Source organism: Protopterus annectens, chromosome 10.part0 (genome assembly GCF_019279795.1).
Source record: "Protopterus annectens isolate FY-2018-M chromosome 10.part0, PAN1.0, whole genome shotgun sequence".
NCBI classification, from domain to species: domain Eukaryota; kingdom Metazoa; phylum Chordata; order Ceratodontiformes; family Protopteridae; genus Protopterus; species Protopterus annectens.
In genome coordinates, this window is record NC_056744.1 from 1,709,290,641 (window position 1) to 1,709,313,295 (window position 22,655).

General features: G+C 40.3%; 1 protein-coding gene across 1 annotated transcript in view; it reads right to left on the reverse strand.

The window, feature by feature from the left end:
* The window catches only part of LOC122814457, a 1,903,843-nt gene that overhangs the window by 1,296,838 nt on the left and 584,350 nt on the right, over window positions 1–22,655 (reverse strand). Inside the window, 2 exon segments of the mRNA XM_044087037.1 lie at window positions 17,085–17,426; window positions 18,796–18,942. Coding sequence (XP_043942972.1) covers window positions 17,085–17,426; window positions 18,796–18,942 — 489 coding nt within the window.

Below are 22,655 nucleotides of genomic sequence, written 5' to 3' on the forward strand. Positions count from 1 at the left end.
GGGTCTGAAACCATGTTGCTGAGTGGATATTAATTTGTTTTCTAAGAGGTACTTCATCGGTTTCATGTGGACAACCTTCTTTAGAAGTTTTGATGGGGGGATAGTATAGCTATGGGTCGATAGTTACTAAGTTCTGCAGAGGTACCCCCTTTGTGCAGTGGTGTAATATGTGATATTTTCCAAAGATGGGGTATTTTGCACTCTGATATAGATCTGTTTATTAATATGGAGACAGGGTAGGCTATTGCTTCAGCTGCTATTTGCAGATATTCGGAAGGTATATTATTGGCAGTTGTAGAGAATGGCCTAAGTTTTAGGAGTAATTTTTGTATGATTTTGGTTGACACTGGGTTGAAGGTAAAGATAGGGTAACTGAGATTTGTTTTGGGTGAAGAGGGTGTTTTAGATGGGGATAGATTGTTGTGGCTTAGTTGGTTGTTTGCTAGGTTTTGAATAGTTTCTATGAAGAATTTGTTGAGCTGAGTGGGGATGCTGTCATGGTTGTTCACTATTTTGGGGGTGGGGGTGGTTGTTTCCCTGGTTGCAGTACGGTATTGACAGCAGCCCAGAACTTTTTTGGATTGTTAATACATTTATTCTGCATATTTTGGTAGTATGAGATTTTGTCTATTTTAATAAGTTGTTTGACTTTGTTACATAACTGACGGTATGTTTGGTTGTCTATTTGAGATTTGCTTTTATTAAAGATTGTCCATGCTTTGTTCCTATCTCGGAGTAATGCTTTAGTATTTAAAGTTAGCCAAGGTGCATGTTTAGTTCTGATTCTTGTAGTTCTAGGAGGGGCATGGTGGTTAAGTATGTTAATGAAGGTAGTATTGAAGTATAGTACTGCTTCATCAAGGTCCAAAGTTTTTAGGGGCGTCCAGTTACATAGTTTTAGGTCATTATTGAAGTTGAGTTGGTTGAAGTTTTTTCTATTCCTACATTCCCTGACAGTTTCTTAAGTCAGTTGGGGAGTTTTGCTTCTTATTAGAAATGTAGGTAGGTGGTCGCTGAGGGCATCTGGCAGGCAGGCAGCGTGAGATGTATGGGAAGGACGAGATACTAGTATCCAGACTAGTATAGACTGATGTTTGGTTCATTTGTCTGTTCTGGTAGGGGAAGTTATTAGTTGGGTTAGTCCATGTAGGTTGATATGGGAGATAGGGTTTAGACTGGAGCAGTTGCCCCAGTCAATATTAAGGTTGCCTAATAGAATGTTTTCTTGGGGAAGGGTGTTGGTTATCTATTCTAGTAGTTTTTCTGTGATGGCAATATTATTCCTTGGGGGGATGTAGTATCCTATAATGTTGATGTGTTTATGTGGCTTAAGATTCAGTTTAGTGAGGATGAGTTCAGTGCGATCAAAGTCTTGTGTTGTTATGTCAAGTTTTTCTAAGATAAGGTGAGTTTTATACAGTATTGCTACTCTTCTACCCCTTTTTCCTACTCTGTCATTTCTGATTATATTGTAGCCTGGTGCTGTGATTTCATTATCTTGAATTAGGGGCATAAGCCAGGTCTCAGTCAGAATGACAATATCTGGATGGTAAAAGGAGATTAAGGCATGGACGTCATGGACCTTATTTAAGATGCTTCTAATGTTTAGATTTATGATGAGGAGTGAGTTTGTGGGCCTTTGGAGTAGGGTTCTATTTAGGTCTGGGATAGGTCTAACTGGACTGAGTGGGCCAGGGTTGGGGTGTATGTCACTGCAGCATACTAGTGATGTTTTCAGGTGTACATAAAGTTTGACTAGTTTGTTGATGAGTTTTGTGTAATTAATAGTAGTGTGGGATACGCTATTAGATGGGCATAGTTTGTGTCTACGGTGGTGGATTATGGTGGTATGATAGTTGTATGGGGTTAGTTGTAAATATGGTATGGGGTCTGTAGTATTAGGAGATGTTCCTTTGTAAGGAATGAATAGGGTGCAGGTAAGTGGTGTTTGGTAACTGGTAATGGTGGTTAGCAGAGTGAGGGAAGTGATGCAAATGGTATATAGTAGGAGTTGAGTGTGTGAGGGTTGAGATGGTGATACCATGGTGTAGGTGTGAAATACCTAGTGTCAATATTGTTTGGACCACCCTAAGGTAAAAAGTACAACAGCCCCGGCAAAAGGAAAAAGGGGACTGAACAATACTAAAGACTGCAGTAATATGAATCTAAAGCACAATCCACACAAGATATATGAATATAATTATAAAATGCAATGTATAATCCAATGTGAAGTATTCATCTATAAATAAAAATTATGACCATATAATAATTGAGATCCTGAATACACCCAAATAGCTTAGACTGGTAGCAAAAACAATCAAAAATGCAAATCTTGATTATGAACAATACTGTTTATATGTGTCTAATGATAGACAACCAAAAATATAAAATTGTAAATCATGTCCAAAACAAGCAATGCCATAAGCATTATAAGCATACCCAAACCCAGGCTGTAGGAATAAATGGCTCAAATCAGTTCAAAATATAAAGACAGAAAATAGTATAGTGCCCCACAATGTGTGTTGATTGTCCAAATCAATGTCCACTGCTGGTCATTATAGTTTCCACTTCTCACAATACCTGTAGGTAATATAAAGGAACAACATTGTAGTCACCTTGAGAGCATAACATCCACAGCCCGAGCTGTAAAAATGCCACTTGGGACAAGCCCAACCAGAAAAGGCAGCAGTCACTGTATTTCAAAGCTGAAGGGCTCTTCAAAGAGAGAATCCAATGGCCGACCTTCATCTCTGCCATTGTTAATGTTATCTCCTGATAAAAGTACTCCTGATCCAAACCCATAACTGGAACTATGTCCTCCAACAATAACTCTGGTCTACCTCTTCAAAATGTCCCAAAGGCCCAGATAAATCCTTATGCCACAACGATCCTTTGATCCTGTTCTCGTAACTACTAGGGGAGGAAGCACACGTGGTCATGGACTGGTCTAACTGTGCTGCAGCAAGTTAAAGTAAGTGTTGCTTGGTGTTCAGGTTCTGCAAATAAAAAACATCAATCCACGAATGGCAGCAAAACCCTTCCTTGTACCATCAACGGTCCCGAGACCAGTAATCCACAAGAGCACCAGCCTACATACATACGTGTCTATTAATGTCTCTTCATTTTCAGTAATTCTTCATTTTTAAGTAGTTCCTCTTCAGCTCAGCTTAGATTTTTACCTTGTTTTCGTGAGTAAAGTGGTTGAGCAGGCACCTTCTAGGAAACTATCAGACCGCATAAAGGAGCACCTGAGTGCTGTTAGAGTTAAAAATGTCAACAACGCCTTAGCTAAACATAGTCTAGTCTGTAGAGATTTTAACAAGTTCAAGTTCTTTGTCTTAGAACAAATTGATGCTTTTTTTGGAAATACAGACTTATTTCTTGAGCTCAGGGAATTAAAGTGGCAACTGCTACTTGGTGCTGAAGGGACTCCAGGATTAAATGAAAGTATTAATATAAAATGTGCTTTAAAATGGTATAGTTAACTCTAAGTTATTCTCTCACCACACATTTGTATTTGCCTTCCATTTATTTAGTGTTTGCTTATGCACTGATTACCATGCTCTCTTATACGGTAAATAGTATAATACCATTTGACTCCTCATGTATTAATTATTATATGTATATTAGCTTTATGTTCATTGGCACTTTTCAAATATTGGGTTCCAATGTATTACTGCAGTAGTTTGTTCTTTAATCTCACATACTATTGGTTACTGTAAGCTCGCAAGATCTACTGTATTATATACTGTACATTCCGTTCAACTGTTATTCATTCTAACGAAGTTCTGTTAACATTAAAGAACGAATGCTCATTCACCTGTCCTGAGCCTTGTGTCAGCGAATATTATAGTTACATTTGTCTTCTTATAAGAAGTTTTTACTTTTACAGTTATTTTTCTTCTCAGCAGCGGTTTTTATAATACACACACACACATATATATACATATATATATATATATATATATATATATATATATATATATATATATATATATATATATATATATATATATATATATATACACACACACACACATGTTCACATACACATGTGTACATATACATGTGTATGTGAACATGTGTATATATATATATATATATATATATATATATATATATATATATATATATATATATATATATATATATATATATATATATATATATATATATATATATATATCTATATATACGCATATATACACAGTCCCTGTGAGACTGTGGGATGTCTAACATGGTTCAAGGAATGTGGGCCATAAAAGTGGTGACTGCATGCACTAGCCCTCAGAACTTCTTGGCCACCAGTCGAACGCCAGGTGTTCCTGCCTTCATGGCCATCAGATATTATGTGCTCTGTTGAGGAATCTTTCTGTCCTTTTCATTTATTTAATGCTTGTTCATGTCATCCAGAAAGGGCAAGTGTAAGTGCAGCCATCAGATACCTCAAAGACACCCACGGATCAGTGCCTCTTTTATTTGGGATAGTTACACGATTACTAGGCCTGCTCCATTTGTCAGGCATTAGTGCTGAAGACACTGCACAGCTGCCTGCACACATTTAACTTGTATTTAGAAAATCAAAGGTTAAAATGAATAGCTTTAGGGATGGGGAGCTCCTCAGACGTACCTATGGAACTGCTGAAAAAGAAGGCCAAGACTATACGGCCTACCACGTCAGCTGCGCCTCTAGCATTTGACCCCCAGCCTGTGGTTGATGTCAGCCTGGTAGAGGAATTGGGCTCCGCCTTCCCAGATATAGCAGGTACCTCCAGAGAAGCTGCACAATCCCTCGTGGAGGTCACGTCCATAGAGGCTTTACCAGTTTCCAATGCCAGGGGGAACCAGTGCTTTCAGTAGGTCTGTCGGCTGCCTCTGGTTTCTTAGAGACTCCAGGCCTTCCTCCCTTCAGATGCTCACCAGTCCTCTTAAAAAGGACAAAAGAAAGCACATTTCTACTCCCACTGAAAGCATGCCTGACTGGCAGGCTTTCAGCCAAAGTCTGTTTAATGCCTTCATGGCCTTATCTTCTATCTCTGCAGGTACTACTAAAATCCCTCCCCCCATTCTGAGTCCAAAGCCTCATACCACAGACCCAACTGTGAGAGAAGAGGAAGATCTCTCTGACTCTTCATCTGAAGATTCACTTTCCTACAGTTTGCAGCTTTCTTCGCCCTTGGAGTATGGCTCCATAGAGGAAGCATCTGTGGACCCTGACTCACCAGCTGAGGATTTGACTTTTGGGAAAACCATCTCCAGGGTGAAAGAGCATTTCAAGTGGGAGTCCTGTGAAATGACTGAGGTCCAAAAAAGATATTATGACCTCATTCAGATGGACTCACCAAGCCAGTCTGCTGTTCCCCCAATTCTGCCTGCCTTCCTGGATGCCTTCTCCTCAGCATACTTAAATCCTGACTCACAACCACCTGCTCCACGCAGGCCTGATGGACTTTACAAAGTCCCTGAGACTGCTATGTACCTGCTTAAGTATCCACCAGCAGACCCTGCCACCATCTCTATTTCCCCAGATAAGGGATCTAAACTTTTACCCACCATCACTATCCTGCCTGCTGACAAAGACAGCAAAACCAAGGAGCGTCTGGGTAAAAAAATCTACACCTCTGCTTATCTGTCCTTTGGGGCTACTAACTACCAGATACACGTGACTAAATATGCCTTATCCATCCTGGATAAAGCCTCCATGGAATTGGCTGATACCCCAGATTGTGCTGCAAACGCTTCACTGTCTTCCCTCCTTGCTCTCACCTCCCAGGTTACCAGGCACTCAATAAAGTACAGCTATGATGCTGCTGAAGCCTCAGTAAGGTCAGCAGCATCAGCAACTGCCTTAAGAAGGTATTCCTGACAGCACTTCCAGCCCCTTCCTGATGATTTCAGAGCAAAGCTGACTGATGACCCCTTGGACAACACAGCCTTATTTGGAGCAAAAGTGGCAGATTTGTTTAAGTCACTTCAACAAAATGGGAAACAAATGGAGGATTTGAAACACCTGCTAGTCTCCCCTATTCCTAAATTTCAAAGAAACTTCCCAGCTAAAACACAGTTCATTAGAAAACATTGTCACCCTGCTGCTCCCTCTAGGCCTAGAAAACCTACCAGAAAGCATCCCCCCCTCCAGCTAGAGCTACTCCTACCTATAGTCAGAGGCTGACCTTTCAAGACTGGGCAGGTAGCATCTGACTACTTGTCAAACCTACAGCCCTCACCTTATCCCTCACTCCCTACGTCAATTTGCCCCTCTCACTGTATCCCTGTGTGGGCATCCATCACCTCAGACAAATGGGTTCTTTCAATCCTTCAAAATGGGTATTTCATGACATGGCTATTGCCCCCAAAGTAGAAAGGCATCCCACAACCTCCACATCAACAATTACACCTCCAGCAGCCAGTACTACATGCACTGCCGCAAAAGGAAAAGGTTTCTACTCCAGGATTTTCTGGGTATCAAGATAAGACAGTCCTTGGAGACCAATTCTAGACCTCTTATATCTCAACCTATTCCTAAAGGTTCCAACCTTCTGGATGTTGAGCCTATCACCCCTTTTTCCTCTTCTTATTCCTCAGGGGTCTATGGCCACCTTAGATATAAAGGATGCCTATCTCCACATCCCCATAAAGCCCACCTTCAGGAAATACCTAAGGTTCTTGGTGAATCCTTCTCACTTTCAATTTTCTGCCTTGCCCTTTGGTCTTTCTACTGCACCCGGGTTTTCACCAAATGTTTGCCTCCAGCGATTGCCTTCTGCAGGACAAAAGGAATCCAGATATTCCCTTACCAGGATGACCTGCTGTTACAGGCAGGCAACAAGGAGACCTTTCTGCAGCATACACACCTGGTTGCCTCCCTCCTATAGTCTCTGAGATTCCAGATAAAGTACCCAAAATCCCACCTGGAACCTACTCAAGACATTGTCTTTCTGGGGTGCAGAATTCAGTCAGATGTCATGAAAGCCTACCTTCCCCCACAAAAGGTGGAAAACTTGACAGAATACCTACTAATGGTTCTTCAGTCAACAGAACTGATAGCAAGACAGTACCTCAAGCTCCTGGGCTACATGGCAGCCACTATCCCCATGGTACCATTAGCAAGAATTTATATGAGAAAGCTGCAATGGTACCTTCAGTTGGTCTGGACACAACACACACACACACACACACACACACACACACACACACACACACACACACACAGAAAGATATTTTTTCCTCAATAATACATGAGGTTAGAAAGATTGCGGTTAAGCAACTATTTTCTGATAAATCCGGAGTACAAAAACTTTTAGCACAACTTATGCAACAGATAGTAAAAAGGGCCATCATCAAACTTAAGGAGCCTGTGGTAAGAAAAAAAAACAAACAGAGATCCTATTGAGGTGCTAGAGATATTTGTGAAATTTTATGAAAACCTGTGCAACGACAAAGAATTTGGGAACCAAGAAATAGCATAAATGGCAATATTTATGGAAGACTAACTTATGCCAAGGTTAGAGAAAGAGGAGACACAACAACTAATAGTAAAACAAGAGGAGATGAAACAAAACTGGAATTTATAAGCAGTCCGCAGGGAATCCTCCAGGAACAGATGGTACTTCTGTGGCAATTAGAAGGGAATAAAGTGATAAAGATCTGGAAGATTTTGTTTAATAGTATTTTACAAGGTGGGGAAGCACCAACATCTAAGAAGGCTGCAATGGCTGTATTAACCAAAAAAAAGGGTAAAGTCCCAGCTTCATACAGACCCATTTCAATTTTTAATCATGATATAAAGTATTTAGGCTTGTACTAGAAAAAAATGTCAAAGCTGATGCCAACATTGATAGATATGGATCAGTGTTATTTTGAAATGAGAGGTAAACATCTGACAATAATGGAATAATGATGACCCAGAATGAAGCAGATTATAAGAAAATGATGATGCTGGTGAGTCTTGATGTAGAGAAAGCATTCAGCACAGTAAGCTGGGATTGTGTGGAGTAGGGGCAATGGAAGCATTTGCAATAATAAGGTTAATTAGGGAGATACGTGAAGGATTTGAGGTAAGATTTATTTACTGTTTGTTCACAGGGTAAGGGGATTGGTCTACTGACCCTTTTTGACCACAACCAGAGCTGAAAGACTAGAAAATACATCATGGTCTTTCAAGCAACAATATTACATACAAATTAAGTACACAGCAAAATTCATAACATAAAAGTAAGATTGAGTGCTAACAGGAAAAGATTAACAGATTGTCTCAGAGTGTAATGAGAAAAGAAAAATATATACAAAATGCAAGCTAAAATATGCATAAAATGCAGTGCAATCACACATATAATACATAAACTGCAATGCCTATGTGAAATATATGCATACAAGATGACACATTAAGAGGCTGAGACAAGTTTCTTAAATGCATTCTATTACTTGTGATAAGGGATAGAAATGGGTGGGCTCCTCTCTGATAAACTGTGTCTGGACAGAGGAACCAACCAGGGGTAGCCTTGTTCCTCCTTTATTATTTGCTTTTACTTAGAGTCATTGGCAAAGAAAATAACAGACTCAGAAATTCAGAGATATGACTGATATACAGTAATCAAGAACCATTAGTTTTATTTGTAGATATTATTTTGTACTTCACAAATCCAGAAAAGAACACCTCAGTGTCGTGGAAAACTTTGGGACAGTTTCAAGTCTTTTTAGAATATAAAATTAAAGTACAAAGGCTATAGCCATAAATTCTATAAATCAAAGATAAACTACTTCAGCAGTACCTGTACTTATTGGGACATATGATGAATGGATTAGAAAGACCAGTTATGGCAGCTAAGGATATGTGGGAAGTGAGTAAACAAAGCACAACACAAAAACTGAGAAACTGGAAGCTCTTGTTTACAGATATTGCTAGTAAGATGCAGGAAGTGAAAATGTTTTTAGCCCCTTTAGCTTTATATGCATGTCGGGTACCTTTTTATCAACCATAGAAGAGGTTAAGGACAATGATTAATAAAGAGTTGAAGCAATTTATCTGGGAGTGAAAGAGTGTAAGAGTTCAGTAGAATGAGCTGATCCTCCCAATACAATACGATGGTTCAGGATTATCTGATTTGAAAAGATATTTAGAACTACACTGTTAAAAGCTCATAAACATAACACAATCAGAAGGGTATAATTGAAAGTGCAAAGTAATGATGATGAAGCAGGGTGGCAGGGAGTTCAAGAAGTGAGGGAACTGAGAAGGGAGATTTTTACTAATAGGGACGACTGCAACTTGCGGTACAGAAAGAGACAAGAAGGGGACTGGAATTTACTGGAAATAAGTGGCAAAGTAATCACAGGTCACGGTCTAAACGACAGGGTTAGTATCAGACCCTTTCTACTAGACCGAGCTCTGAAGCACTAACTCTACTTTTTAAAATTTTTTACTCATTTCTATACTAATATGTTTCAATATGTTATTGAATTGTATATGATTTTAAATAATTAATTAAGAATGTGTTCTTATTGGCTGATGAAGTTACTGGTTTGAGTATTTAAGTGACCTGAAGTTTTTATGTTTTATTTAAGTCTGAAGAAGCGTCCTGTGTAGACGTGAAAGCGCTTACTACTTTCTTCACTGAATAAAGGTGTGTATTTTACTCTGAGACTGGTTGGCTTCAATTGTTGTGGGGTACCTGCACCTATTGTTCTGCAGTTGAAACTATCCTTGGGTCTTTGCAGGTACTTTATCCCTAGAGAACTCTTTTTTGGATTATATCCTCCATACCAAAACAAACTTCATGCAACAAAGAAAATACGCAAACTGATAAACCCAAAATGGAGAACCCACACTGAAGACACAGAAATTAGTTGTTTGTGAGCGCTTTCATTTACTAAAAGTAAGCAAACTTCATCAGACAAATTCCACAAGGTAAAATACATTCCTTAAATAGACACAAATTAATTGACATCACCACAAATAATCAATTAAAAAAGTCAAACCTCCATTTAAAGGGCTATGAACAAAAAGTATATATATATATATATATATATATATATATATATATATATATATATATATATATATATATATATATATATATATATATATATATATATATATATATATATATATATATATATATATATATATATATATATATATATATATACACACACACACACACACACTCATAACATATTATAAAAATCCTATTTAAATAAGGCACAAAGGGATTAGACTATAAATACATAAATGTGTACATGTATATAAATAAAAATATACATCCAAATATATCAATATACCAATTCATAAATTAACATTATCTTTTAAGGGCCCTCATTTTTAAAATACTTCCAATGGACAAACAACTAATTTCTGTGTCTTCAGTGTGGTTTCTCCATTTTGGGTTTATCAGTTTGTGGATTTTCTTTTTTGCATCTATGAACTTTGTTCGAATCTTAAGTTCTTATTATGAACGGACCGTAGAAACTAACATTAAAGAGGTTGGTGAACTGTGTGGGGAAGTCAAAACTTATGAGGGACACTCACAATTCTCTATATGCCTTAACAAGCTGTCAAAAGAACTTCTTGTGTTTGAAAAATAAATCAAGGATAAAAAAATCAAAAAATTTAACAGGGATTTAACCGATTACCAGAGGGGACGACCTTTTGACACTACTAAAAATGTCAGATTTATGAATACCAGACAGAACCCTGGTAGGAACAAAAAAAGACCCAGATCAATATTAAAGGGGTCCCATACATACAGCAGTACATCAGCGGATAACTCCTCCACTACAGACACTGAAGGGGCTAACACTATGGAATCCTCGGTTTCTATAAAATTTAAAAATCAGACCCACCCTTTAAACGCATTAGGAGGAGGGGTGGGAGAAAACATAGAAGGTACAACGAGAGATACAATCACGGGCCTTTTACAAACATTGATGAGACAATAGATTATAACATTTTGAACATTTCTAAAACTGTTTTAACAGATGATCAAAAGAAACTTTGAATAAAGGTCTGAACTTTGTTCCTGGGTTTTCTGTGGATGAATCAGACATAGTGAATGACATTCATGACTTTAGTCGTGGGATTAACCTTAAACTTTTCTTTGGGTCTAGATCAAACTCTCAAAGATCCAATGAGTTAAATTTCACAAATCTAATTTTGTACCACCCATGAACTGTAATGTAGCTGTTTTCCAACAGGCAGTACTCAGGGACATACATTTCAAGTTAGATCAGTTTGTCCCCTTGAAACATAATCTATCTACCAATGAACAACAGGCATTGCAACAACTTAAAGATAATAAAAACATTGACATTACCCAGGCTGACAAGGGCGGGGCCATAGTTATCAGAGACACAGATTATTATCTGGTGGAGGGAAATGGACAATTGTCCAACCCTTCCCATTACATGAAGATGCCTATTGACCCCACACCGAACTTCAAGCGGGAAATTGCTGATTTTTTGGATCTGACTGTCTCAGAGGGTATCATTTCTGATACGGTGAAGACACATCTTACGGTAAATGATCCCAATAAACAAACATTATATCTTTTGCCCAAGATACACAAATGCCTTAGTAAACTCCCTGGAAGACCGATTGTTTCAGGTATGGGTTCTTTAACTGAACCACTTGAGTTCTTTACATTGTACCTTAAACCACTGCTTGGCTTGCCAGAATACAGGACACCACACAATTTTTTCAAATAATTTTTGACAGTCAACTGGAACCTGACTGGCTACTATGCACCCTGGATGTCAAAACTCTATACACCAATATACCACACTGGGCTGGATTAGAAGCCCTTAATTTTTAGCTGGAAAAAGCCCAACTATATCCGGTGGGCTTCAACACACTCTTGGTTTGTGTGGCAGAGCATGTCCTAAACAAAAATGTATTCCATTTTCAGGGAGAATGTTATTGGCAACTCAAAGGGACTGCTATGGTAGCGTCCTTTGCTCCCATATATGCAGACCTCTTCATGGGATACATTGGGGAACATCTTATTTATGATCCCACACACAACTTATATCTTGAGGAACTGGATATTTGGCATAGGTATCTGGATGATTGTTGGTTGGTTTGGTGTTTGGATGAGGAATATCTGGCGGAATTTGTATTGTATCTCAATCAGAACAAATGGGGCATAGAATTCACTTTAACTTGCAATCGGTCTGAGATCAACTTTTAGGATGTCACCATAACTCGGAATCCAGACGATACTTTACAAAGCAAAACATTTTGCAAATATCCCCAATATAACAACCTACTACATGCAACCAGTATGCACCCCAACCATATCATTCGAAACATACCCAAATCTCAGTTCCTCAGGATTCATAGAATCTGTTCCTCAGAAAATGAATATGAAGAATCTCAACAGGATCTGGTTAATAGGTTCAGAGCTAGGGGTTATAATGAGCCTGACATCCAGGGTGCTCGACAGGTTGCCTCCAACTCAACTAGAACCTCACTTCTCACATATCGTGATAAAACCCATACTGAACAGGATGATTCCATTCGGTTCATCACAACATTTGGACAAAACATTAATCTAATTAGAAATGTTTTGTCCAAGCACTGGAACATTCTTACTGCCATTGATGAACTTACACCTTTGATTGGTGATGCATGTAAGTATGGATATAGAAGAGGCAGGACACGTGGTTCCTTTTTTTCTCATTTTAAAAGGGTAAGCTCGGCTGGAGCTATACACCATCAACTAACTATGACAGGTGACAGATTATGGGGCACTTACAATTGTGGTCATTGTTCATCATGTTCATTTATTTTCACATCCAAACAGTTTACCAGAAAAAACACTGACAGGATATATGACATAACATTTTTTGGTAACTGTAACAGCGATTGGGTGGTGTATCTTGCAACATGCACATGTGGCTATTTTTATGTTGGACAAACATCACGACCACTTTGTCTGCGTATGTCTGAGCATTGTAGTGACATACGAACCAAGAGAGAGACCAATGCTCTATACAGACATGGCCTACACCACAACTCAGCCAGATTCCAGTTCACCATTATTGACAGGATTCTTGGTGACAGATCCAATAAACAAGGTTGGCACTCAATCCTTACTAAAAAAGAAAAGTATTGGATCATTAAACTGGGTGCTTTGTTTTCACCTGGTTTGAATGACCATGTGTAAAGTTATGTGTTTTATTTTCATTTTTATTTCTATTTGTTATCAGTAACTATGGTTACTATTTAAATTACATATGTTATCACTAACAATGTTGTCTGACTGTATAACTTTTCATTCTCTTTTTATTTTCCATACAGAAAACAGTTTGAATTTTGGGAAGAATCCTTTGGGAAGAATCCTATTGGATGGTTCATGTTATATATGTATGTGTGTCACTTCACATCAGTAACTACTTTTATTCCCACTGAGGAAAGCCTGTGGGCTGAAACCGGTCTGGGATGTATATTATTTTGTGAATAAAATACTCATGTATTTACTTTACTAGTCTTGGTTGGTGCTTTTTGCTGTATTTGGTGCCTCGTAAAATGTGGCAAAAAGTTCAGAGACCTGACAGCAAAGGTCACTGAAGCAAAAACTCATTTTCCTAACCTGTCCACCACCCGGGACTCTCTGTTGGGTGGGTGGGCAGCAGGACTTTCCTCTGCAAGGTCCTTTTCTGTGGCCGCTGCCACCACCATAGCGTCTACTAGCAAACCTCTAGACCAATGAGGTTGATCCTCTGGAGGGGAGAGTATCTTATCTGATCTCCTGGGAATGGCCTCAGTGGTGTCTGGACTCTTCTGTGCCCACTGCATGATGACCTGACTAACTCATCAGCGGGGGGGAGGGTCACCCAAGAGGTAGAAGGCCGAGAGCGGAAGGCCTGCAAGAATATGGATTCCTCTGAGGAAGGGTTGGCGGGCTTCCAGTCACTCCTCTGCTTCAAAATTTCCAGGGTGTCTCCAAATGGGACATCGGGGGTGACCGTGGGGACCCTTCCCCTTCATTGTAGTCCATATCTTCCATAAGAGATTGCTCTGGGGAGTCTGTGTTTCCTCTTACACTCCCATTTCTGAGGGGGATCTTCTGTGGGAGCATCTGAAGAATACTCAGAAAGGGAAATACCCTGAACAGGGGTTTCCTGGGTCTTGCGCTCTCAGGGTCCTGGGTGGGTGGCCTTTGGTAGCTGCAGCTCAGAGGAAAAGGGTGGTAGGTCCAAAATAGGAGGATTGCTTGAAGCAAGCACCCTCTCCATCACCTGGAAAGCAGGTCTGCCTGAAGAGGAATGGGAGCCCGGAACCGAAGAAGACAATTTCGGACTGGATTCACACCCCACTCCATGCGGTCCACTCCTGAGGATGGAGCCTCAAGCAAAACTGGAGTGGAAGTCACCCTCGGACCCAAAGACTGAATCGGTGACATGACCGGAACCATGGCTGGAACCAAGGGCTCCACCCCCCAAGCATGAGATTGAGGAAGGATGGGTTCCAATGGAACCGACACCCAAAGGGGCCTCGTAGCCTCAGACATGGTCATTGTCGGCGCCGAGGCAAGGGGTCCTCTCATCGGTCGGAAATATGAGCGTCAGAACCGAGGGGTCCAAGGAAGGAGAATACGTGGGGGTCACTGGGGCAACAGAACCAAAACCCGGAGTGGGATGGGTTCTAGGAAAATTTGTAATTCCCCTGGCGGTCAGTAGCTTATTAAAAAGGTGCACCACATCTAATTCAGGTAGGCTCCTAGCAGACCTTACAAATGCCCGAGGGGGAATCAGACCAGTCCAAACATGGGCTGAAAACTTGTCCGGCAAAAGGATCCTTAGATGGGGAAGTACTGGGTCCGTGATGCACTGAAAAACGGCACTGAGAATTCCAGTCTGGAAACCGGCAGCAGGGGAATCATCGGAGCAGAGAACGGGCTCGGAGCCGAAGTCACAGCTGGAGTGGAGGTCAATAGCAGCTCCGAAGATGTTTTCGGAACCAACGTCGGTGCAGAGGTAGAGACAGGCAAACTGGTCTGAACCGAAGTAGCAGCAGGAGCCGTAGTCATCAGTGCCAGGACCGGTGACAATGAGGCGATCATAGCAACTTCTGTTTGAACCACTGGAGCCAAACTCAGAGCCGAGGTGGTTGGAACCGAGGAGGTTATTCGATGCTCAGAAGAAGTCTTATGGGTCTTGTGCTTATGAGGCTTTCTGTCACCGGCCAGTGAAGAGGGGTCAGAAGGAGGAAGTTTTTTGTCCACAGAAAGAGGGGTTGAGACCTCCAATGCAGAAATAGCCTCAGAAAAAGAAGAAGGAAGCAGGCCCTTGAGGATTAACTTGTTTCGTCATTCATTCAGCGTCCGCTGACTGAAACTGGCACAAATGTCACAGAGAAGTTTGACCGATATGTGTGGAACCCGCAAACAATGCACACATTTCACATGCAGATCGCTATTAGGGAGTTTACCACTGCAAGAAGGGCAGTGTTTAAATCCCGTAGTCCCTTTTTTTTTCAGACATAACAAAAGACAACACACACAAAACTGAAAAAGGAAAGAGAGAGAAATACCAACAATGGTACTGGGAATACCATAAAGAGGGCAAATACCAACAATGGTACGAGAAAGAATACCTATGGGTAGAGCGGAGTGAGAAATTAGAGAAAAAATAACAATTTGACAGGAAAGAACTCACAAATACTTATAAAAATTTGAAAAATATGACACCTAGCTGGAGAGCTCGGTGAAATGCTGCTATATGGCTCTGCGGCAAATGAGTTCTGGGGTAACTGAGTGACGGGCATTGTGGTTAGCAGCTTAGTTCGAGATCTTTTGGTGCATGCAAGCTTGGTATAAGGCCGACTTGGTTCTGAGGGCTCAGAACAGAACCCATCAGTGATGAACAGGAAGAAGATTAACAACTTCAGATGGACTGTTTTATTGAAATACATAACAGCATCTTCTAGCAGTAAGTTTTTACGGTATTCCAATTGTGTTTGGGAGTGGTAGTTTATAAAGGTGTTTTTGTTAAAACAGAAGAGAATATGTACGTTTAATACTGTACTTTTGAGGAGATGGTCACTGATGTTCTCTGGGAGACAGCCAAAGGTGTTTATGTTTGAAGGTGAGGTGGTAAGAATACAGTCTGATACTAATATACAAGATCTGGTTGCTCTCTCTGATGTAGCTGTAACTGAATAGGGCAAGCATTCCTAACAGGTAAAGGCCGAGTGCAATTCTGTAGTTTATGTGTGGGTGTTTTTTGACCAGGAGTACAGAATTGGGAAAATAGAGTGATGGGCGAATGGGAATGTGGTAGGATATGGCAGTCCTGAGTACGCTTAGTATAACTGTGACAGTAACCTGGAGCTGCAGCATATTATCCTTAAATTAGGGGAAGACAAGAGTTACCTGGGTGGAAGTTATATGCTATTTTTGCCGAAGAAGATTTGGAGAAGTGAGTTAGGTGGGCATGCAACAGAAGCTTACAAGTTGAGGAGTTAGGCCATTTGGATGCCTCAGTGAATTTGGTTGGATGTTTTGTTGTAGGGGGTAGGGGACAGAACAGTACAAGCTTAGATGAAGTGGGGTGTGTGGGAATAGGTGGTGGGGTAGGTTGGAGTGGAGCAACCCTTCCCAAGCATAGTGGGGGTGAACCGAGTAGACTGAAAAGATGGTACTAGCTGTTGTGGGTGAAAAAAAAATATCTGTAAGCCAGAACGTTATATGGGAATGGGCAATAAAGTTATATTGAAGTGCTGATGTGAAAGAAGAGACTGAAGTGTATTATGAAGATGCAAACTACAAAGGTGTGTAGAGACAGGAAAAAGAAAGTTTGGAAAAAGGAGAAAAGGACTTTTTCTTTACTTTAAAGCTAGCCATGTTTAATGCTCAAAGTAGAAGTTGCTTGTTCATTAGTTAGTGAAAACTTTAGGGCATGGAAAAAGGAAAAAGCAAACAAAATATAACTGCCTATACCGGTAAACAGGGAGATGTGCTTTGTACTTGTGTATCTGTCTTATTGTCTCCCACAGAGATCATTTCATGGCTAAAAAGGGTCAGTAGACCAGCCTTACTACACAGGTAACAAAAACAAAAAAACACAAAAAAAAGTTCACTTACTGTTAGAAAACCAGTAGTTTTCTGATTTATAAGTTCGGACATATCCTCGGCCACCACTTCCAGAGTGGCCAAAACAGAAGTTTTAAGACCTACATTACTGTCTTCATTTTCTTCAAGAGTCTCTATGACTTTTTTCCTCAGCTCCAAGCTTGAATAAGACACTGCCACATGAGTGGCCACAACATCATTTCTTACGCTTTCAAGATTTTTTTCCATCTCTCTTAAAATCTCTGCTTCTTCATCCTTAAGCAGTTGGATTAGTTTTTGTTCCTTATCATGAAGAAATTGGTGCAGTTTTGCGAACTCTTGTGTAATGTATTGTTCCAAACTACACACATCTTCCTGAAAAACAAGAAATACAGAAGAATAAAAACTTGAATTGTATATTACAGTACCAAATGTACTCATGAATTTTTCTTGCAATGAAGAAGAACGACTAAAGATAAGTGTGCCATCATAGAATCAGGGTACCTGAGAGCAGCACTGATGACCTGAGCCGAGAAAGGGTCGGGCCACCAGTATGGCTGATATAAAGGAAACCATCATGGATGATCTCTGTGTGAAAGTACTGAAACAGGATACCCAGAATAAAGATGACCCCTAATATACAGCAAGAGTCACTGCAATGTTCTGGCAGCACTGATGACCTGTGCCGAGAAAGGTCTAGCTCACCAGTATGGCTGGTAGAAAGGAAACCATCATGGATACTCCCACTGTGGAAGTACTGAAACATGATACCCGGAATAAAGACAATCCCTAATATACAGCAAGAGTCACTGTAATGTTCTGGCTGTACACATGGGTATCTGAAGCTGGGAAATAAGAAACAAAATGAGAAGGAAAGCAAGCAGGCTCCTGGCAGTTTGATGGGTTTGGTCAGATGCCAGTCTAATCTCTGCTATAATGTCTGGTTGGCTTCAGGTGTTCAAAATATCTCCCTGGACATATTTGACAGGTAAGACAGCACATACTTTGCTGGAAGTTGATTCCACTTTCAAGAGGCAATGTGGGATTGGTTCCAACAGGAAGACCAGTAATTGACTAACAGGAAAAAGTTTGGAAAATCATGATAGCCGGGTTATGATGTGTGTCAGAGCAACAAACGAAAACCACAAAACCTAGATTCTGCTGTAGTACAGAATAGTTTTTTTCAAAATGTACCCCTCCCCAAAATTCAATCAAATCATTGCAACATGAGTATTGTTTTACCATCTTTAGCTAATGAAACAAAATGCTACTTACATGCATCATAAAACACCCAAAACCTATTCTACAGGAAGAGAACCCCCCCCCCACAATCAATCCCCATATGGACTTAATTCTCCAAAATACTCTTATTTAAATAAACTAACTCCACAGTCATGCAACAGGAAACAAAGAGCTAACCTTGAAAGTGCACAACAGTGCAGTATAAATGGCAATACCACTGTATCCAAGGAAAGTGCAAAACCTTATATTAAAACAGGATTTCTAAACAAAATTCAAATGCAAAAACACAACCTCACCACATGTATGAGAACTCTTCTAAAAGGGAAAAACTTGGGTTGCCCAACACAAGGTTTTCTTCTACAATGAGAAAATCAAGAATGATCAGTATATGCAAGCAGAATGAAACAGCTGTGCTGTGTTTTAATCATGAAATCCTGCAAGAATTTATAATATACTTGCAATTACATATTGTGTAAATGTAAATCTGTTGATAACTTCTTACGCTTTCAAGTTTTGTTTCAATCTGTCGCAGAATTTCTGCTTCTTCATCCTTAAGCTGTTGGATTAGTTTTTGTTCTTTATCATGAAGAAACTGGTGCAGTTTTGCATACTCTTGTGTAATGTACTGTTCCAAGCTATAAGCATCTTCCTGAGAAACAAGAAATACAGAAGAAAACAAAAGTTGAATTGTACATTACAGTACCAATTGTGCTCATGCATTTTTCTTGCAAAGCAGAATGAGAAAAGGCAAGACCACCATCGCAGAAGCAGGGTATCTCAGAGCAGCACTGATCACCTGAGCCAAGAAAGGGTCAGCCCACCAGTACGGCCAATATACAGGACAACCACCATGGATGATTCCCCTCCTGGGGTACTGAAAAGGGATATCCAGAACAAAGACGACCCTTAATATACAGTAGGAGTCACTGGAATGTTCTGGCTGCACACTTGGGTAGCTGAAGCTGGGAAGGAAAAAACAAAATGAGAAAAGAAAAGCAAGCAGGCTCCTGGTGGTTTGACAGATCTGGCCATATGCCAGTCCAACCCCTGCTATATAGTCTGATTGGCTTCAGATGATTAAAACATCTCCCTGGACATATTTGATAGGTAAGAGGGCATACCCATAGAAGAGAGACATTTCCAGTTTCTAGAGGCAATGTGGGATCAGTCGCAGTAGGAAGGCCAGTAACTGACTACGTGGAAAAAGAGTTTGGAATCATCATGGTGGCAGAGTTATGATGTAGGTAAGAGTAATACAGGAAAGCCACAAAACCTAGGTATTGTTGTAGTCCAAATACTTTTTCAAAATTCCCCCCTCCCCCAAATTCAATTAAATCATTGTAACACGAGTTATGTTTTGTTAACTTTTGCTAATGAAACAAAATGTTATTTAAATGTATCATAAAACACCTAAAGCCTATTCTGCAGGAAGAGAACCCCCCCCCCCCCACAACCCACATATGGAGGGCTTAATTCTTCAGACTACCCTTATTTAAATATACTAACCCCACAGTCATGTAACAGGAAACAAAGTGCTGACCTTGAAAGTGCACAACAGTGTTATATAAATGGAGATACCACAGTGTCTAAGGAAAGTACAAGACCTTATATTAAAACAGGGTTTCTAAACAAACTTCAAATGCAAAAACACAACCTCACCACAAGTATGAGAACTTTTCAAAAAGGGAAGAACTTGGGTTGCGCAACACAAGGTTTACTGTTACAATGAGAAAATCATGAACAATCAGTATATGCAAGCAGAATGAACACCTGTGCTGTGTAAATCCTGCAAGAACTTGTAATATAGGTGTAATTGCATAGTGTGTAAATCTGGGGATAAACATGTGATGTAGAATGACTTATGTGGGGTGTGTAATGTTGGGGAACACATCTGGAATGAAAAACTGCTCAGGTTGATTTCTGTAATTAAAGAATATATGTTACTTACAGAATGTCCAATATGGATTTATGGTGTTGGAGAATAGATGTGTCACACAGAGCTGTGCATGTGATGATATGGGATGTGTAGTACATCTCCAGTAAAGAATGATCTGTGAGAGCCAGTGTGGATAGATACAGAATGAGTAACCATGTGAAGTACTGGAACCCGCACCAACAGCCTGTAATGCTGAGGCTGCATGGCTGAAAAATAAGGACTTGGATATACTAAATCCAAGATAGCCTTTCTTAGTACATTCCCTTTTCTCTGAGGTGTTGTGATCTTGGAGCTAGTATAAATATTTTCAGGGGGGCTTGACACATAACACCAGTGTCTCACCACCAAGCCTGTAAGGCATAACATTCAAAAACTAAGTTTTTTGTCATTGGAGACTCAATAGTGAGACACACGGATGTCCCATTCACCAGGGTGGACACAGAGAAAGTCACAGTCAGCTGCCTGTCCAGTGCCAGGAGTCACCAAGTCACACATGCACTCAGATCTCTCAGCAACAAGTACTATTACAACTCCGGCATAGTTCATGTTGGTGTGAATGACCTGAGATGTACCTTACTGCACTATATGAAGAGAGACATGGTCGAGCTCTCTGAGTATGTGTCCCAGGCAGGTATGCTCCTAGCCTTCAGCAGCATACTACCCTCACCTAGAATGATGCCACAGTATAAGCAAAAAAAAATTGATTTCAATAACTGGCTTAGTTTTTGGTGTCATTCCATGGGGATCCATTCCTGTCTGCCTGGGAAGCCATGATCAACAAACCTCACTGCTTTGCTAAAGATGGTTTGCACCTGGCACACCTAGGCTTTCAGCTGCTGGCAAAGGCTCTTGCCTCCCTTATAGTGCCTTTTTAGGCAAGGTCTTGTAAACAACATTACCGATATGAAATTAACCAAGCAGAACAAAATTAGGTTCATGCTGCTAAATGCTAGGAGCTTAAACCAAAAAAGTACAGTTTTGTACCTACCATAAATGTAGATGTTCGAAGATCCACATTGCTGCAGTCCTTACACTTGGGGTAGTCCGCTGTCCTCGGTCGGCCCGAATATCAAAGTATAAGGCTGACGTCGGTCAGGGCGCATTTGACTGACGTCAGAACGTCAGGGTACAAATGCGCATGACCGACGTCATATCCTCAGTCTTTTCTTGCCCCAGATGTCAGAAGACCCTAAAAATAAAGGTCAAAACCAAAAGACAGCAAACAACCAACCAACCACCCTTGCACTAACTATATGTACAATATATACAATAAACACAAAATGAACAACCCAACCCACACAACCACCTCTAACTACAGAGGGGAAGGAGGGAGGGTAAATTGGACTGCAGCAATGTGGATCTTCGAACATCTACATTTATGGTAGGTACAAAACTGTACTATGTTCTTCATCTCACATTGCTGCAGTCCTTACACTTGGGTAGAATCCCAAAGCAGAGGTAAGGGAGGATGGCTAACTACAAGGAAGCAGGAGCTGCCAAAATGCCCTGCAAAACAGCAGTGGCAAAACCAGCCCTGGACTTAGAGTAAAGTGGCAGGTGATAATGCTTAGAGAAAGTATGCACAGAACTCCAAGTAGCTGCCTCCAAAATATCCTTGGTTGCCACACCCTCAAAAAGCTGTTGAAGTGGCAGTAGCCCTAGTGGAATGAGGCCTAATCCCAGCTGGAATCTCCTTGCCATGATGGGAATAACAGAAAGCAATGCAAAACCCAATCCACTTAGAAATAGTTTGTTTTGATACAGGCTTGCCCTGAGAACTCAAAGCAAAAGAAACAAACAACTGCTGAGACTGCCTGAAACCTTTAGTTCTGTCCAAATAATAACGCAACTGCCTGTGGACATCTAAAGTGTGCAAAATCTTTTCCCTTTATTTTGGGATTTGCATAAAAAGTAGGCAAATGAATAGTTTGGTTTAAAGCCACACTAGAAACCACCTTAGGCATAAAGGAAGGATTAGTACGTAATGATACCCTATCCTTATGGAAAATCAAGAAAGGCTCAACCGCCATAAGGGCCTGTAATTCAGAAACCCTTCTTGCAGGGTAATGGCCAACAAAAAGCAGTCTTCCATGATAAATATTTCAACTCAGCAGTAGCTGCAGGCTCAAAAGGTTGTAGAGTGAGTTTCTCCAACACAAAATTGAGATCCCAAGCAGGAGTAGGAGCTCTTAATTGGGGTCTTATATTCTTTGCCCCTCTAAGAGATTGCTTGAACAAAGGATGAGAAAACAATGGTGGGTTGCAATCATAGTGAGCTGAAATTGCTGCAGCATGAACTTTAATAGAAGAGAAAGACAAACCTTTGTCTAGCAACTCAGTAAGATATTGAAGAGCCACACACAAATTAGGCTCAGAAACATCAAAATCTTTTGCTGCACTCCAAAACAAAAACCTCTTCCATTTTT